This window comes from Gavia stellata, chromosome 1 (assembly GCF_030936135.1).
Source record: "Gavia stellata isolate bGavSte3 chromosome 1, bGavSte3.hap2, whole genome shotgun sequence".
Lineage (NCBI taxonomy): Eukaryota > Metazoa > Chordata > Aves > Gaviiformes > Gaviidae > Gavia > Gavia stellata.
This window is the reverse complement of record NC_082594.1, coordinates 107,255,672-107,274,814: the sequence shown is the minus strand read 5'-3', so window position 1 is coordinate 107,274,814 and position 19,143 is coordinate 107,255,672. Positions and strand designations below refer to the sequence as shown.

Sequence of the window (19,143 nt, the reverse complement as noted above, 5' to 3'; positions counted from 1 at the left end):
CTTTTGGCCTTGCGTGGCTGCTGCTCCCACAGAAAGAATGAGGACTTCTGCCCAGTTTTTTCTGGGGCTTCCCATAAAAGTAATGGTAAGAATGGTAAAAAAATACTCTTTACTACGGTGACTGAGTAAATACATGAAAAAAGAAGCTGTAGCTACTTGATAACTCTTTAGGCACATTAGATATGCTTCCGAGGCTGCTCGGAGATAGTTTGATGATGCCAGGAATAATTTTTAAAACTTTGCTTAAAAAATAATAAGCCATAACTCCAAAGAATATTTTCACAACCCAGGACGCTCTAGTTACCATGGCCTTCTCGCCTTTCTCTTCTTATCCCTCAGCAGACACGGGCAAGACATCGTTGACACTCGAGTTGCTATTTACATTACAACATTTGTTTTATTTAGTTATATTATTTATGTCTTGTTTAAGACACCTTCATATGAAAAATGGTGTAAAGGGCCAGTAGAGTAAGTGAGGACTCAAGTCCTACTTACTCAGTACCCAGAAAGAGTCAGAATAAAAGAAATTTTCCTGTAAAATTTAGAGGAAAAAAGTAATTTCAGAAAACTTGTTGGCAAGAGGATCTCTGCCATAATAAAGAAAAGCTCCCTCAGTCAGATAAGTATTGGAAAAGCATAAAATTTCTGATAGATACCATTTTAGACATGCTCATTTCAGTAGCTCATATCTCTTACAATTGATAATCCTGGTGGCACCACAGACTCCCTTGACTGTGAATGCACATCGTTGTCGTTGTCTATGGTGTACAGCCTCTTCTTTATGGCTCCTCTTGCTGCCAGTGGAACCATTGAAACTTCACTGTAATCAGGCTCAGATTTCATTAGAGATGGTAGACAATGAAGATGTGTCTTTGTTGGGTAGAAGAAAGTTAGAGGAAATGTCTTTAGATAGTTAACCAGGATCAATAATACTGTCCCCTTATTTTTCAAAGCTCTGTGTCAAGCATATCTGTCGGAACATATTACTCAGTCATGCAGTACAGAGCACATATCCTTGTATGCTTGTACACTGCCCTTCAGCAGTATCTGTCCTAGCAGAAAGTTATAGGAAAAATCACTGAGGAGGAAAAAGCATTAAAATTAATGTCGATTATAGCCTTATTAGCATCTTTTTTTATTAAGGAATGAGATAGAAAAGAATATTACTTACTGTCATGGTCTCTTTTGCATCATACATTTCCCCAGTAAATGTTTGCACAGAATCATAATATTTTTTAAAAGTTGATGCTGCAACAGTATTGATTTTTTTTATTTCTTTTGAAGGTAGACATGTAGCTGCTGGGCACTTACCTGGATCAAAAGCCAAGTTTTATTGTTTTAAATTGCTAAAAGCAGCTCATGCGGCTCTGGCTGCGGCAGCCAAATTATTGGAGCTTGTTTGGGTAAGGGGGAGGGATCATTGGTTGGTTGCTCCTTTTTGCCTCCCATGATTTTTATCTCAGTAAGGCACAGGAGTGCATAGTAATGGGAAACTCTTGTACAAAGCTAAGAAATGCTTCCTCTTCTAATTAATATAGTCTTCCAGCATCATACCATTCTCACTAAAAAAGCTGGGTACATGCTACCCTCACATGCTACCTAAGATGAAGTTCATTCTAGGTACCTGTAACTTGTGAGGTTTGCTGGGTGCCACACAGTCCTTGCATCTGATCACCCACACCAAAGGAGTTGGAGCACACAACAGCTCCGTTTAAATCCCTCTTGGACATTTCCTGTTGGAAAATGAAGGAGGAAGATGTTTTGACAGGCAGTGAGCAAAGTTATGCAAGTCCCACAATTTAGATATATCCATTTTCAATACAAGAAAATGCAAAGCATTATGACAGTGAAATAGAAATATCAGACATAATTATTTTTCAAACGGGAATTACTCTTTTTTAGCTGCTATCAATTGAGAAATTACTTCCGTTTATTAAGTACAAATCTGAATGTACTTATATACCCAAAGAGAAAGGAGGGGGAAAAAAAAAAAAAAGCATTTCAAAGCATCTGGAAACAAATGAGTAATTGCATTGATTGAAATGAAGAACGATCCTTTGGGTATTTGCAATACCCTGCCTCCAGCACACGCCTCATAGTATTTGCATACATTTTCATATCTGGGATAGACCTGTATTGTAGAAGCATGTTACCTCTCTGGAATTCTATACTATTTCTGGTAAATCCTGTTGTTGTTGCTGCTGTTTTTCTCATTATGTGCTTGTTGTTTGGATGCATAGCATTCTTTTTTTCCCCTTTCCAGATCTTTAGCTTCACAGTGCTTGTTCTGGCAATGGTCTTGGCCTTCCACCCTTATAAAAACCTTGTCAAGCTCTTTAACTTTTTGGTACTACATTATGATTGTTCGATGCTCATGAATGGACAGTAATTTTTATGATCTATGTTTTCTATCTTTTTAGAGTATATAAATCTTGGAAACCTTTGATTCTAAGGAAACTTCCAGATCAGATATAAAATCAAAGACAATATTCATAGGCAATGCAGAAATAACCGTCATGGTTGGACAGCCTTTATAAGAGTCACTACAACAGGGCAGTTCGAGAAGATGATAAACAAGAGCATGCTTTTTTTCTGCCACTATCCAGTGCAATATTTTCAAATTCATCCTCTAGCTCATAATTTTCACCTACTTCAGCTCAAGAGCAGTTCCTACTTTAGCTTCAGACTGACCTGAAAGAAAGGACAAACTCAATCATAATATCCCTCATTCACACCCATTCAAATGTAACTGCCAGGTGCTACCCTAAAAGCCTAGGGAAGTATTTAATATCATTGGGTTTTTTTCCTTAAAAATGTAAATGACTGTAAAAGGCTAAGGGCTATGTAGAATCATCTATCTGTCCTTTAATCCATGCCAGGAGGAGGGTGAAGGGAAGAAAGGCACAAAAATGTGCTAACTTGGTTTTTTTTCAACAAAACTTAGAATCACTGAATGGTTAAGGTTGGAAGGAACCTCTGGAGGTCATCTTGTCCAACCCCCCCCGCTGAAGCAGCGTACTTACAACACTTGTGATTATTTTATTGTACCAGCAACTGAATATATACAATGTAATGCTGTAAGAGTACAGAGAAAATCTGTCACATCAAAGGACATACATTCATGTAAGATCAGTCTGAATATATGAATGTTGCATATTAAGTTCCTGTCTCTTTGTGCAGAAGCGATAGCTGTAGTTTTCCATGTAGAAAGTGTACCTGTACACTCTGTTTACATATGTAGATGGTGGCTCTCTTTTTAGACCTCCTTCACTTTAGAGTATCTGATACAGCCTGCTTAAAGGAATTCACTCTGATTTTACATTTGAGGGTCCATAAAATTTATCTTTCCAGTTATTTCTCTTCACTGGGAAATTCTGTTTTACTTGCCAAAGTTCTTCATTGCTCTTTTCCATTATTGAAATAATGATGTGAATGTTCAATTATTTTGTTAGAATTTAGAAATAAAATTTATTGAACGAGTGAGAACTTGAAAATTGCTAATACTTTCCATGACATTTATAGAAACTTGCTTCAATTTTTTTATTGCATTTCTGAAAGTTTTGTAATCTTATTTCCATAACTGTTCATTGTTAAGCACTTATTTGAAGTGGTGGATGAATGAAGTGACTGTTTAATGTTGGCAGTTTTCTTCATTATCATGACAAGATGTATTATGTTATTTATGCCACGTTCTATATAACAAAAAGCATATTATTTTAAATTTAGCATATTTTTGAAAAATTATAATTAAAACTCATTCAGAACTATGGGACTTACACGTTTTTTTTCAAGCAGTGTTTTAAAAGGCTCCACTATGATTAGATTACTAAGACAGGTATACAATAAACCTTTTCACAAAATTGTTGAGAACTGATTCTCTCACATTAACACTGAAATTTTATAATTTAAAACAAGTGTATTTTCAACTAGAAAAATAGGGTATATAATGTATATATGCTTCATTGCTGTAAAGCACAAAGTGGAACTAGTATTTTGAGTCTGTTTGGTACATACTGGAACACTAAAAAAACACATTTAAAATCATTACTGCTTATACTGGGTTTTTTTTGTATTGTTTAAGAATTGTCACAGTAAAGCTAATCCCAATTTAATTTAGGGCAAAACTTTTTGATAACAGAGGTGTTTTTCAAAGTTGGTTGAAAGGCTGTAGGTAGTATGACGTTAACATTTCATCCAGTCACAGAGTTAGTACTTCTGTTGATGTCATAAGATATTAAGACAAAATTTCACATTATTGTGATACCATAGATATATTAAGATACGATTTTTGAAAGCAGCCAGGACAAGCCTAAGTCTGCTTTAATAGTAAGTGGCAATAGTTTTACAGCTGACTTTTGTGGGAGCAGATAGACCAGTACAAAGTCCCAGTAATTTAAGCAGGAACAGAATTAAGCCAAAGATGAACTTTTAGAAAATTACTTTTATATATTTTCATTAATATTAAACATATACCATAACATAGACACTTCTAAAAAAAAAAAAGAAAAAGTCCAATTTCTGCCTATCTTCAGAAGAAGAAAGGATATAAAGAGCATGAGAGAGGCGAGAAGGCTGATGACAGCCATGCTCCAGGCCCCCCCGCAGGATGTGGCTGCATTCCTGTCGCTCTTTGGGGTGTGGTAGGTAAAGGAGAGAAATGTAGATGTAATGATTGGAAAAGTAATGGCAATCATAAGAAATCAGACTTTCAAATGTTGTGAAACAGAAACCTCTATGAACAAATGGGTTGCAAGTAGGAAAAATAGGACTTGGGACAAGTGGGGCAGTAATAAGGATGGGGAATGCTGAATGAAAAGGAAATTATCAGTCATAAAGAGACAGAAAAATATCTAACAGTCAAATACTTAGGTCTTAGATGTCTCACCAATACTAAGAAGATTAAAAATGAAAAACAAAGTCTTCCTCACAACTATGGCAAATAAATATGAATATCATTGTACAAAGGAGCAATGTTGTTACTATAAACATTTCCTTCACTTGCCAGTGAAAGTATTGTGTAGGCTTTTCTGTCACTGAATTATTCGGGGTGGGAAGCTTGACACATCGCAATGTTCCAGTGACACTGGAAATACTGTTTACATCAGTGAAAAAGGTATATCTCCATGGTAAAGACTTCCTAACGCTGCATTAAAAAAAAAAAATCCTAAAAATACAACAGCAAGAAAACAACCTGAATCCCTTTAAAAACGTGGACTAAAAGACCCTAATTTTTCTCCTCCATAGTTCTATTTCATGATTAAGAAGGTATAGAGAGGAAAACTTTGCTGTATATGGTCTCTAGAACTGGACGCTATAGAATTTACTGGTATTACATTTGTTGAAACATATGAGCTTTTCAATAAATGGGAATTAAATATCTATTTATATCTTCCTGACAATTCAGATTGGTAAACACAAATGACTGAAGTTTAGAAAGGAAGTAATCAAATAGATGGGTGGAAGTATGGATAAAGTCAGTTTTGGAAGATGTATCAGAAATTATACTTATAATAACGAAAGAAAATTAATTCATGTGAAATGTCAACTTCCAACATTGCTGACAGGGCAATGCATAAATGATACCTCATTTCATTGCTGTGCCTTTTTTTTTGTTATTTAGATAGTGTTTTTTAAGTCTTCCTGAAGAAAGGAAAATATCTTCAAAGTAATATCTGTCTGTTTATCTGCCTATCCATCCATGTAAATATATACATTGATTTCTGGCTTATTGTATACTAGCATTCTGAAGAACAGGTCTATAATAAAACAACCCATATGATAGACAATGAAATCAACTGCATAAGAAGTAAAATGTTCCCCTTCTTTTGAAAAAAGTTTTTACTTTTCCATTTAAGGGTTCTATCACATAGAGTAACAAAGCATGTATTTCAGTTAGCATGTATTGATTTAGAAGTCATCAGGAAAATACTTTTCAAATTACATTTGAAAAGGTAAATAGATACTTTCTTAAAAATTGGTTAAGCAGAAATATGAAAGCTTAAACTATATTCTTAATCTGAAAACTGTCCAGAATGTATCAGGGAGGTGGAAGACAAAGAAAAGGAAGATGATAAGAGTAGCCCCACTAAAACATTTAAATTATATTATATTATATTATATTATATTATATTATATTATATTATATTATATTATGCTTTGGTGTCTGTTACAACAGTATTCAAGTAATCTCCTGTCAGAAAAATCTTGCTCTTACTTTGGCAACAGGCATAGATACAGCTGCAAATGGAAATGTACCACTGCACTGCTGACTCATGTGTCACTCCAAGGCATGGTAACACTAAGTAAGCAATGCTGATGTGCAACACCTATGTGCAAAAAACCCAGTTCCAGTCCCCTGTGGAGTTTGCTCAGGACATAGCATCACACAAGGCAATTGTCACTAGCCAATTTCTGAGCTAGACTGACGCTTTCTTGAGCTAGCATGAACCGTTACTGAGGTGGTGCTTTTTTTTCCCCCTAGTTTATTGATCAGATACAAGTCCTCTCCTTGATAAGGGTCATCTGAGTTCACAAACAGAATAGTTGTTGTTCTTCTGAGAATAACACTATTCAAAACAGTCTGTAGCATTATTGTCTGTTACGGAAATGTCAACTGAGTCAAAACATTAAAATATTTTTTCTGAGATTCTTCTGTAATGAATTAAAATTAGCTGAGCATCAGCTTTCATAATACAAATACAGAAAGCAAGATCAGGTGTGGAATATGTTTATTTTGAAGTGTATGAATGTATTTCCAAGGTACAAGACTATTCAAAATGAGGTTCTAACACTATAATCATTTAATAATATGCATAGTTTTCCTCATACTAAATTATTTAAGACTAAGTGTGTGCAAATGTTTGCAAATTAAATAGCTTAAATTAACTTCTTTGAAGACTTTTTCGTTCTACTTTAATTCAAAATATGACCTTTACAAGAATAAATACTGTTTTGGCACTCTCTTAAACCTTTCAGTAATTCTGCTTAGCACCACTGCTAATTAATTATATTTGAAATGTGGAAAATGACAATTTGTATCAACTATTATTATGCTGAACATTTAAAATGTTTTTCTTAGGCTGCATACTGATACTTTCAGTCTTGAAATGTTGAGATGTGATATTATTTGTTATTAAATAATGTCATTTATACTCTGTGACCATATGTGGTGGGTTCACCCTGGCTGGATGCCAGGTGCCCACCAAAGCTGCTCTGTCACTCCCCCTCCTGAACTGGACAGGGGAGAGAAAATATAATGAAAGGCTTGTGGGTTGAGATGAGGACAGGAGAGATCACTCAGCAGTTGCCATCACGGGTAAAACAGACTTGACTTGGGGAAAATTAATTTAATTTATTGGCAATCAAATCAGAGTAGGATAATGAGAAATTAAAACTAAAAACACCTTCCCCCACCCCTCCCTTCTTCCTGGGCTTAACTTCACTCCCAAATTCTCTACCTCCTCCCCCTGAGCAGCCCAGGGGGGAGAGGGAATGGGAATTGCAGTCAGTTCATCACATGTCTCTGCCACTCCTTCCTCCTCAGGAGGAGGACTCTTCACACTCTTCCCCTGCTCCAGCGTAGGGTCCCTCCCACAGGAGACAGTTCTCCATGAACTTCTCCAAAATTAGTCCTTCCCATGAGCTGCAGTTCTTCATGAACTGCTCCAGTGTGGGTCCCTTCCATGGGGTGCAGTCCTTCAGGAACAGACTGCTCCAGCGTGGGTCCCCCACGGGGTCACAAGTCCTGCCAGCAAACCTGCTCCAGCGTGGGCTTCCCATGGGGTCACAGCCTCCTTTGTGCATCCATGTGCTCCAGTGTGGAGTCCTCCACGGGCTGCAGGTGGATATCTGCTCCACTGTGGACCTCCATGGACTGGAGGGGCACAGCCTGCCTCACCATGGTCTTCACCACGGGCTGCAGAGGCATCTCTGCTCCAGTGCCTGGAGCACCTCCTCCTCCTCCTTCTGCACTGACCTTGGTGTCTGCAGAGTTGTTTCTCTCACATATTCTCACTCCTCTCTCCAGCTGGAGTTGCTGGTGGTGCACTTTTTTTTCCCCTCCCTTCTTAAATATGTTATTACAGAGGCACTACCACCATCGCAGATGGGCTCAGCCTTGGCCAGTGGTGTGTCCATCTTGGAGCCAGCTGGCATTGGCTCTGTCAGACATAGGGGAAGTTTCTAGCAGCTTCTCACAGAAGCCACCCCTGTAGCCCTCCCGCTACCAAAACCTTGCCACACAAACCCAATACACCATATTGGAATTTTGGCAATGAAAAAATATTATATAGAAAAGATATTTTTTGTGATTTTTTAAATCAGGTTGTATACATGCTTAATCTTCAGGACTGTTTATTTCCAGTAATTTATGAATGGTTCATTTCTAAACGCGTTTTAGCCTCCTGGCCTACAGCTTAAAAGCTTTAGAAAATGCTATTCTTTGGGATATTTGAATTTTATTAATAAGTTTTAATTTTATTTCCTTCAAGACACTATTTTTAATGGTCTTGGACTTGGTGCTGTCATTGGCCTGGGAGTGGCAGCCCTTTTGTTAATCCTGGTTGTGACTGATGTTAGCTGCTTCTTTGTACGACAATGTGGATTGCTAATGTGCATCACCAGGAGGATCTGTGGGAAAAAGAGTGGTTCAAGTGGAAAAAGTAAAGAACTGGAAGAAGGAAAGGCTGCTTACTTGTGAGTATTAATCACATATTTTGGAAACTTCATTAAAATAAAAAGTTGGCTGTCCAACTTATATTAACATTATGGCCATTTTGTCGTGTGGCAAAGGGAATTAATAAAATGTTTCTATTACTTGGAAGAGTGTTCCTCTGAAATGTATAGAATTGTTTGTGGTCAAATGTTGCCTAAAAAGAAAAATGGACGCAAAAAAAGGCATTTATCGTACCTCACTCTAAGATGGCCTCTTTGTGCAGCTTGACACAAAGGAAATCAATCATAATTCAGTAACAGTTATAGGCACATCTTTAGTCCATGATGAATAGGTAACAGGTCATTGTAACTCCATTTCTACAAATCCATCTTTGAGCTGCTAATACGCAAAAACTTAGCATATGGTTGTGGCAGTGCCAGTAAATCTGGGAGTGAAGGGCATAGTATTATGGAAAATCTGTGAAAGAGTTTTTCTGCTCAGATATAGCACTTAATGGAAAATCTTGTTTCTTGCCCATGGACTTTAGGAATAAAAACTATCATTGATTTTTAAAAAGAGGAATGCTGAATTGGATGTGGGTGAAATGCTGGTGAGTGTGATTGTTCTTCATAGCAACAGTCAATGGTTGCTAACATAAGTGGGGAAAAAACAATCCTGATTCTCACAAATACCCTTGTGTAGTGGCTACTTCATCAGACAAATCTGAATTAACTGATCATTTATGCGCAAATATGTTCCCTTAAATTATAAGAGTGGATAGTGAGATCTCTGGCAAAACAGTTCAAGTACTGATTGCATAAAATAATAGTACTTTAAAGACCCAGTGTTTACAGGATTTTCAAAAGGTAAGCTGGAGAGAGGATTATTTATGGTCCCTCATTTAGGCAGTTCCATTTTTTTACTAAAAAAATGCTTAATTTCCTCATTATGTTCATCTAATAGACTTCTTATGCATACCCTGTAATATTTGTGAGAATGCTGTCTTTGTGTGTTTTAAATAACATTTATTGATCCAATTCCTGTGTGTGTAGCTCTCCCAGTAGTCAGGCCTTGCAGTTCATTCTCCTGCAGCTTCCCAGATCCCTTCCTTCTCCAGATGCCTGTAGAGCAGATCAGATTTTGCAGCCCTCATTTTTCATACCTCTATTGGGCTGCTTCGTTGTTGGTAGCAGAGGTTTAAGTGTCTTCTTGCTATTGGGATTCAAAGACTGTGTCCTTCTTAGGTAACTTGATTACATTTCTTGGGTTCTCAACCCTTTTGGAAACAGCTGCTTAGAACAAAACCAGTCATAAGCAGGCACACAGTATTTTCATCGAATAATGCTTTTGATTAGGAGTTATGCCATAAAATAGCTGTTTCCTAATTCTCCACAGCTTACAGTAAGAGAAGGAATAACAGCATTTTTTCTATTGTGTGAAGCCAGCATGTCCAGGTCAATAGAATCCAGATGTGAACCTTCTGGCTCTGACTCAGCTGTCCTTTCCTATTGAGTGCAGCACTTCAGTTTATGCTTTAATTTCCCATTCAAGAGGTAACCAAGTACTAATTGGTGTACAGACCCTCCTGAATGTGGAGACCTTAGGGAGCTGAAGTTGCAACTATCACCTGACAGCTTATACCTTGCTATCAACATCTCATACCCAAATGCCATTCCATGCTGTCCCAGAAAAGCATAAAGCTGGTCACTTAATATTAATTCCTCCATGACACTTCTTTTACAAGAACAACTATCTTATTTAATTATATTTCTTTCCTTGTTGGGGTGATCTTCAGTCTGTCAGATCTTAAAATATTTGGGACTGTTCTTATTTTAGCCTGTTCTCTGCATAAATAAACTGTCAGGCTAAAATTTCAAGACAGGCTTGAAGAGTCAAAATTTGAATTTATTTCATGCCAACTGCCAGTCCCTAAAAGACACTGACATTTCCCTGTTTTAGATATGTCAGTTCGCATTCTGGATTTTTGAGTGGGTTTGTGGTCCGGTTCCTTCTTACATTTTGATGGTAGGATATATATAGTCATTAATTATGTTCCATATATAATGAATGTAGATGATACAATGCGTGTAACATACACACAGACACCCGGAACAGAAATGACATAATGCGTTTCCAACAAATCAGTTTCCCTTCCGTGGAATTTTTAATTGTTAAGCAGTTTGTACTTTCTGTACAGATGAATTCCTCCATCCTATGTGAATGCTGTTAGCAAATATCGTCTTTTTTAGGCTTTTGGTTATGCAGTAATGTATGTTTGCCCGTAACACTGCAGATGTACAGACAAATCAAGTAGAATTTACCATTCCCTCCACCAGTCCTACTATGATCCATAATCTTTTCACAGATATGAGGTAGCCGTGACAGTTATGTGCATTATCTACAGAAATGAGCATTGTATCCATTTGTGTATCTTAAAGTAGAATTCCACTTGCAGAGGTGAATAAGCACATGCAGGTTGTTTAAAAAATAACCAGAATCTTTTAGAATTCTACCCATTATTTCTTCCCTAGTCAACTTCTTGGCTACACATTTATCTGTGCTACACTCTTATTAACCTACAAAGATTTTCCTTGAGGATACCTGCCAGAGGATGGTAGAGTTTTCCAGGTACTTCCTAAATAGATGGATTATAGTAGTTATAACAGCCTGTTTAACAATTATCTTCTCAGGAACAATAAGAAAATGTGAAATATGAATTAGACAAGGGTTTAACTAGGTCTTTGCTATGGTACATAGCAGTCTGACTGCTCTCTAGAATGTCACATGTCCAGAAAATAGTCAGTTAAATATAAAAGTGATTTTTTATCTCTTAACTCAGTTACCCTGTGTTTCCAGACTGCAGCTGATAATGTTCCAGGATACAATTCCTGATCTGATGACAGGAATAGGGTTGAAATATTTACATGGAAAGAGGTTTTATTTTGGAAATATCAGATGTATCTTGGGTATCCTTTGATCTGCCTTTTGAGAGTAAAATTATATGCAAGTTAATTAGTACTAATATTGTTAACACTTCTGTAGCAGTGAGCAGCTATTTCCATATCATCGCCATATTATTGAGAGCAGCCCTGCGGAGAAGGACGTGGGGGTACTGGTGCATGAAAAGCTGGACATGAGCTGGCAATGTGCGCTCGCAGCTCAGAGGGCCAACTGTATCCTGGGCTGCATCAAAAGAAGCGTGGTCAGCAGGTCGAGGGAGGTGATTCTGCCCCTTTGCTCTGGTCAGACCTCACCTGGAGTGCTGCGTCCAGCTCTGGAGTCCTCAGTACATGAAAGACCTGTTGGAGCGGGTCCAGAGGAGGGCCACAAAGATTATCAGAGAGATGGAACATGTCTTCTGTGAGGACAGGCTGAGAGAGTTGGGGTTGTTCAGCCTGGAGAAGGCTCTGGGGAGGCCTTATTGTGGCCTTTCAATATTTAAAGGGGGCTCATAAGAAAGATGGGGACAGACTTTTTAGCAGAGCCTGTAGCGACTGGACAAGAGGTAATGGTTTTAAACTGAAAAAGGGTAGATTTAGACTGGACATAAGGAAGAAATTTTTTATGATGAGGGTGGTGAAACACTGGAACAGGTTGCCCAGAGTGATGGGAGATGCCCCATCCCTGGAAACATTCAAGGTCAGGTTGGATGGGGCTCTGAGCAACCTGATCTAGTTGAAGATGTCCCTGCTCATTGCAGGGGAGTTGGAGTAGATGACCTTTCAAGGTCCTTCTAAAGATCTAAAGATGACCTTCTATGATTCTATGATTATCAACAAAAGCATAATGACAATACTCACTGCTCCATCTACCTTACAATTCATTGTCCAATTGGCACAAAGGTTGTTCATTTACTTACATGTGAAAGAATAGCATTTGTTCCTAAAACGGGGGAAATATGACATAGAAACAAAGAGTTTCTTCCACTAGGGGTCTTTACCCTGTCCTGGCAGCTGAGATTGTCACAATCTCAGGAGATTAAAGTACACTTCTGCAGTGTGTATACTAACATAAAGGCTCTTTACATTGCCAGAAAAGTTCAAGCGTAACTTGGCATCAAGTCCTGTATTTATTGTAGGAGGTTAGAAAAGTTTATGTCTATTCCCATGAAGAGGCCGTCATCTTATTATTTAGTCATAAACAAAATGCTCTTTTGAGAAGCTAATCCATGATGTATGTGGAGTTAGGTAAGTAACCATGGATACAGGATGCTTTGAAAACTTCAAGGAATTGGGAACATGCTGTCAAATGCGTCTTGGTGGTGTTAGTCACTGATAATTAGTTCTGCCTTTTCTTTGACGACTTTTGAGAGAAGGGATCTTGGTAATTGGTTATGTGCAATGTATGTGGTAAATATGATGATATGAGACTAAGACTCTTTTAATAATTTTCAGGAAAGATGGATCAAAAGAGCCAATAGTGGAAATGAGAACAGAGGATGAAAGAATTACCAATCATGAAGACGGGAGTCCAGTAAATGAGCCAAATGAGACAACTCCCCTCACAGAACCGGAGTAAGTAGCCTGACATTCCCCGGAGTTTCACACAAGCTCCTCCTGGCTGCGGGGACGGACTGGGCTTCCCACACTCTGAGAGGGAGATACACAGCATCATCAGAATGGTGTGCCGTGGCAATGCAGTGTACAAGTGTCATTTTTTTTTTTTTTAATTTTTTTTTTACAATAATCGATCTAAATCATGGTACCCCACATACAAGGGCTGAGGTTATCACTAGACATTTTTCTCTTCTTCCTGTGACCCAGAGTACAACCACATCTGGGCGTTATCCAGCCCTTGGATGGCAGCACCGCGACAGAGGCAGTCCTGCAGCATATCTTTACATCACCGCCTGTTTGGAGGTTAGCGAGTATCCAGGGAATTTTTCTGGCCCTCCCTGCTGCCCTGACTCCCAAGGAGCTCCTCCTGTACTCTTGGTGAAAACAGACCTTGTGTCAGGGTTGGGGGGCACAGGCAGCCCTGCCCTGCCCTCCCCCCTGACCAGGGTACAGGAGCCCCACATCAGCTCCAGCCTCGTCAGCAGCCCGTGCCCAGCCCTGGCCCCAGTGGGACACGGACCCGCATCCTGCTGCTGCCCCAGCTCTGCCTGCTGCATTGAGGGGCTGGAAGGTGAGGTCAGGGCCCTGCCTGTGCTCTCTGGCTCTCAGGCAGCTCCGAAGCTTGCCCCGATGCTCCCCCGCCACTCCTAGTTAACCTCCGGGGCACCATGGCAGGCAGAGGCAGGTCACAGCCCTGCCCGCTTCTCTCTCAGCCCCGTCACCCGCAGTCACCTCACCCCCCAGCCCTCCTGACCCTGCAGTGGTGGCTGAGCAGGAGGACGAAGTTTTTTTTAGTTGGGTGCAGCTGATCCTTACCACTTACCCAGGGCCCACCCAGCAGTTATTAACCACTCTGCAGGAATAACCTGACTCGCAGAAGTGGCCTTAGATTGGGTCATATACACATCCCCACACACTCCCTGGATGTAGGGCACAATGACCCCATGCTCCAGGAACCCAGCTCCTCATGGGGTGGTCCCTTCCTGCTTTCACTCACACAACTGAGAGCTTAGCTCAGTATTTAAGTCTAGGTGGTGTAATTGGATTAACAGTGCTGAAGGGCAGCCACTTTGTTCGCTTCCCTCTTCCCCCCTTCCCATCCCGTAAAGCTGTTCTCAGCACAGAAACTGCAGCAGTTCCTGCCTTGGGCTCGCAGGCTCCGGCTTCCTCCCGAGTCCTGGGAACCAGCCTTGGGCTTAGGGATCCCCGGTGCTGGCGGTCAGGTCTTCTCCTCCGTTTTGCCACTGCAGCCCCTGGAACAGATTAAACTGGGTAGAGTGGCTGGTGTTTGTACCCGAATAGCATTTTTCGAAATGTGTGTGGATGATAAACTAACATTTGTGACAACTAACCTTGTGCACAAGGAAGCTGGTATTTTGCTAAGCCTACTATCACAATGAGAGCTTCTGATGTGCTTTTTTCTTCTGAAAATGTAGTTTGAAGAGAAACTAATATTTCAACAAAGGTGATGATGGTACCATTCCTTCTATTGAGAGCCCACCTAGTGGTGTTAGAGGACATGAACTAATTTCTCAAGAGTTTCATTTATGAGCATCAAAAATTGCTTGATTTGACATTATTAAAGAAAACTCCAAGTTTCTTTGGTTTGAGCCCAAAGCTTTTCATGTGTTGTGAAAATCTCCTACCTTGTGAGATCTTAAAGCTGTCAGGGCTATGAAGACACTTCTGTAGTAAATATAGAAACTCACCTGTTGATTATTTGATAGAATCACAGTTGTTTTTTAAAAGGAGAGGATGTTCTTATAAAAGTCTTTTTCTGAAAATACAACAAATATGCCTTCCTTGCCATTACCTGGAACAGCAAATGCCAGAAAAAAGCCTGTGTTATTGGCTGTCATTGGCATTTGTAGTAAATGGGGGCGGGGGGTGTTAAGTCCACATTAAGCCATATACTTCTTTAAAGAACCTGTACCTGAAGACTTCAAACTTGTGTTAATTAAATAATTATGGAATTTGTTGAATGACTAGTGATATGTTTGCTCTTCATATTAGTTTATACTGAGGAGCACTGTAGAGAACCCATAGTTATCTAAGGAGCCAGTGGGCCTTGGCTATGGTAGTGGATAAGGCACCAGGACCACATTTTTTCATGCTTCAAGACTATTTGTAGCACCAGATCTTCCAAATAAAAATGAGATGCACCTAGCAAGGGACACGATACAAGGAAAGATTAAGTTCAATTCTTCCTGCTTGTCCCAGTCACTAGAACAGCTGACAGGAGTGAAATATGAGAAAGTTAAGATCAAAAATGTTTTATTATCTTAGGGGAGGGGGAAAGAATCACTCACTGGTGGCATGAAAAAATAACTAAATCATACAAACAACTGACAAGGAGTTTGATGGGTATTATGTCCTTGGGAGACTAGGACTTCTAAGAGATATTAATGATGACAGTTTCCTTCTTGGTAATTTTTTCTCCCACAAGCAATGGCAAAAGGCAACAGTCCAAGGTACAGCTGGATGGAGGTCAGCTAAAGATTCTGGATAGTGGGGCTTAGGAAACCAAAGATGAATAGAGCATCATGAAATCAGGACATCTGAAGGGTCACTGGTATTGGGGGAACATAGAAAGACTTTCTTCTCAGACACAAGTCATAACAGATGAAACAGAAAAGCAGTGTAAGTTACATGTGAGATGCCACTAAAGGAAAGGAGGACGCAACAGAGTAGAAGTAAGTCTCTTAGTAGGAATAACACAAATAACAGGTGCTATCAGCCAGAAAGGCACACACTGGGCAGGGCAAGGACGACCAGCGGGGATCTTGGAGGGAAGAGCTTAGCTTGCAGAAAGGAAGAGTTTCAAGGACATTCCAGGCAGGTAAAGTTCATACAAGGTGGGATTCATTCTGACTAATTATGGCTGTCTTAAAGGTATACAAGATAAGCCTTCAGTTTAAATTACATTAAATATTTTGAATAATTAGTTGAATTATTTTGAATAATGCCAGATTATGCTCAGAACTTTAAGTGCAATTTCAGCATTTGTGGGAAATAGTTAATAAAGAGATTACTTCCTCTTACAATAATATTTTCATTATATTGCTCAGCATATTATTCAGCAACCTGCATTTCACCTTAACTCAGATGATTCTTGTCAAAGCCAGGTTTGGGATCCATGTGTGACAGATGACCAGAAAGCACTTTTACCTGGAAGTCAACAAGTTTTAATAATGCTGGCAGGAAATCAATTTAAGCTGTGCATTTCATATTACATTTCTGTGATATGATTAAAATACCACATGCAGTGTGATACTATAATTACCTTCCTAGTCTGACATTATTATGTTTCCAGTACTAGTTGAGTTTTTCTTAGTATTAACAAAGAGGGTGAATTCCAGTATCAAAATCGCTAGAAGCCATTTTCCTATAAAATAGGAAAATAAATATTCTAGTTAAAGTTTTATATGGGTAATATCAGCAGATTATTGCAGTTAGGCCACATGCAGTGCTAGAGGAAGTCAATACTATTAATGATTGATAACAGCCTGTATCTAATTAAAGCAAAATAACCTTTTAAAGTTCTCCAGTCTTTTTTTTTTTTTCAAAAAGCTTTTTTTTGTAAAATACTTTAAGATTTGAAAGGATAAGTTTGCCCAGCTGAAAAATATAAGACTATTTCAAATAGGTGTAGCTACAGAAAAATTAGGTGTAGAAAAATTGATGTAATAAAAACATTTAAACTTGATTTAGTTAATTAAAAGAGGGAAATGATTGAATCTGTTAATAGAGAATAAATATGAATTAATATTTGAAACAAATAGGAAAATTCCAAAATAACAAAAATGTTGTCATAGTCAAAAAGGACAATGTCTAATGATAACTGAACTGATAACTTCACATCATATCCAAAAAAACCCAGAAGTTCTTAAAGACAATAAGGCCAAAGAATAGTGGATGGACTTTTTGATGAGGAAAACATATAAAACATTTTAATTGTTCATAATTCTTTTTTTTTCTTGCTTGCATTGAAAGCAAGGCTAATTTTGTCACATTGTTTGCATGAACATGGATTTCAGTAATATCTAGTATTCTTCAACAGGTTCCTATTTTAAATAATTTGAAATTATTTGTAATATGCTCTTAATCCACTTCTCCAAAACCAATTTATTTAAATTTCCACACTGTTAATTCTTATTTTGTTTCAGACAGCCTAAACGTCATAAGACTGCGAATTCGGTCATTGCTTTGTTTTATTTGTTGTTATTAATCACTGTTATTACAAGACATTCCTAAGGGATTCCTCAGACAGGTTTTGTAGAGTATATTGCTCTTTGGGACATCAAAGCAATCACAGTGGAAGTTTACTGAAATATTTAACAGTTATTATGAATAAAAAAGGCATATGCATACAATTCCCTAGTTAAAAAACAGAAAGCAAACCCAAACTGGAATCACGATTAACAGCTATTATGCCCAGGAGACATTATTACAGGAACATCTGAGTAAATTATACATATTTTTGACAGCTGTATTTTTTGACAGCTAACTACTGGCAGTAGGGAATCAATGATTTTCAAGACCTTTTTGAATTAAATCAGTGTTCTGTCTTTCCTGTAAAGTAAGGGTGGGGACTCTTTCGCAATTGCAATTAAGGATTATAAAACCTAAAGGAATCTTTAGACCATTTCTGCAATTAAAATACCATCTGAAGGTCTTGTTGCATTCAAATAAGAACAGCTTTTATCACACGGATGAATGTAAGTAGCCAGCTTCTTATTGTGCCATTTCTTCAGAGTTTTCACTGAGTTAGTCTTAAAAGAGCTATAAGTTATTAACACAGCTAGATTGTGTGATCTACCAAAATTAAATTGTAGAAGTTTCTAAATGATAAAATATCTTCCATTATCTCCTTGTGCTATAAGAAGTTCTTTCCTTTACCTATGTCTTGGCAAAACCTGCAACGATGGATATCTTTCGTATACAACTGAATTTACATTTAGAAACAGACAAAAAAGACTATAATATAGTTTCAGTAAAGGCTTGACTGTAAGCGTTTCATGGTATTGTCAGGAACACATACCTCCGTACTGTCTTGGGTCAGGTTATTTGGCATTCTACTGTTTCTTATTGAAGAAACTGCATTTTGGGCAGCAGCAATGTTCTTATCATGTGCCATTTAGCTTTTTCTGGCTTTATAGAAATGGAAAGAGTTAATATGAATTTCTTTAAAAGCAAAGAACCTCAGTGCTCGTAATAAAATAATTATACATTATTTTCAATAAATTATGTTTTTAGAACTACTGTGGACTGTATAAACAATACATACATTGTAGACTTAAATTCCAGATTATGTGTTATTTATGTGTTACCATGATTCCTCTTTTCTTCTTATAGGAAGCTGCCACTAAAGGAGGAAAATGGGAAAGAAGCTTTAAATCCAGAAACCATAGAAATCAAAGTCGCTAATGACATCATCCAGTCAAAAGAAGATGATAGCAAAGCATAATAAGATAAACTACAGCTGTCTGGATAATGCATTTGGATTGAAGTAACCCCGTGACCAAAACTTTACAGCTGACCTTAATTTCTTGGGAAACTTAAGCTTGGAATAGTTAGTACATGTGTACATATGATGAAACAGTTTCTGTCTACAGTTCCCTTCTATTTTTTTCTTAATGGTTTTAGTATGTAGTTTTGCTGACACCAAGTCCCATGATATAAATTTGAAAAATCTGCAGAATAAGAACTGTAATTTATTATATGACAAAGTATGTCTATTTATAAGAATAGTTACAAAGCACCCCTAACCAGAAACAACACATCAGGTGTCTCCAGGTCCTACAGTGCAAGCTACATACATAAAGTGCCATATACTACTGTATTTGTTTCCATTTATAATAAAGCAAAAGTTTAGGTTGCCTTTAAAAAAAAACAGAAAACCAGTCTCAGTATAACGTTTAAGACCTTAGTGCT

At 38.1% G+C, this 19,143-nt stretch overlaps 1 protein-coding gene across 1 annotated transcript in view; it reads left to right on the top strand.

The window, feature by feature from the left end:
* Positions 1-18,676, top strand: part of NCAM2 (neural cell adhesion molecule 2) — a 314,409-nt gene extending 295,733 nt beyond the window's left edge. Inside the window, 3 exon segments of the mRNA XM_059819966.1 lie at positions 8,490-8,694; positions 13,048-13,167; positions 18,565-18,676. Of these exon segments, the coding sequence (XP_059675949.1) occupies positions 8,490-8,694; positions 13,048-13,167; positions 18,565-18,676 (437 nt within the window).
* Positions 18,677-19,143: the final 467 nt, after the last annotated feature.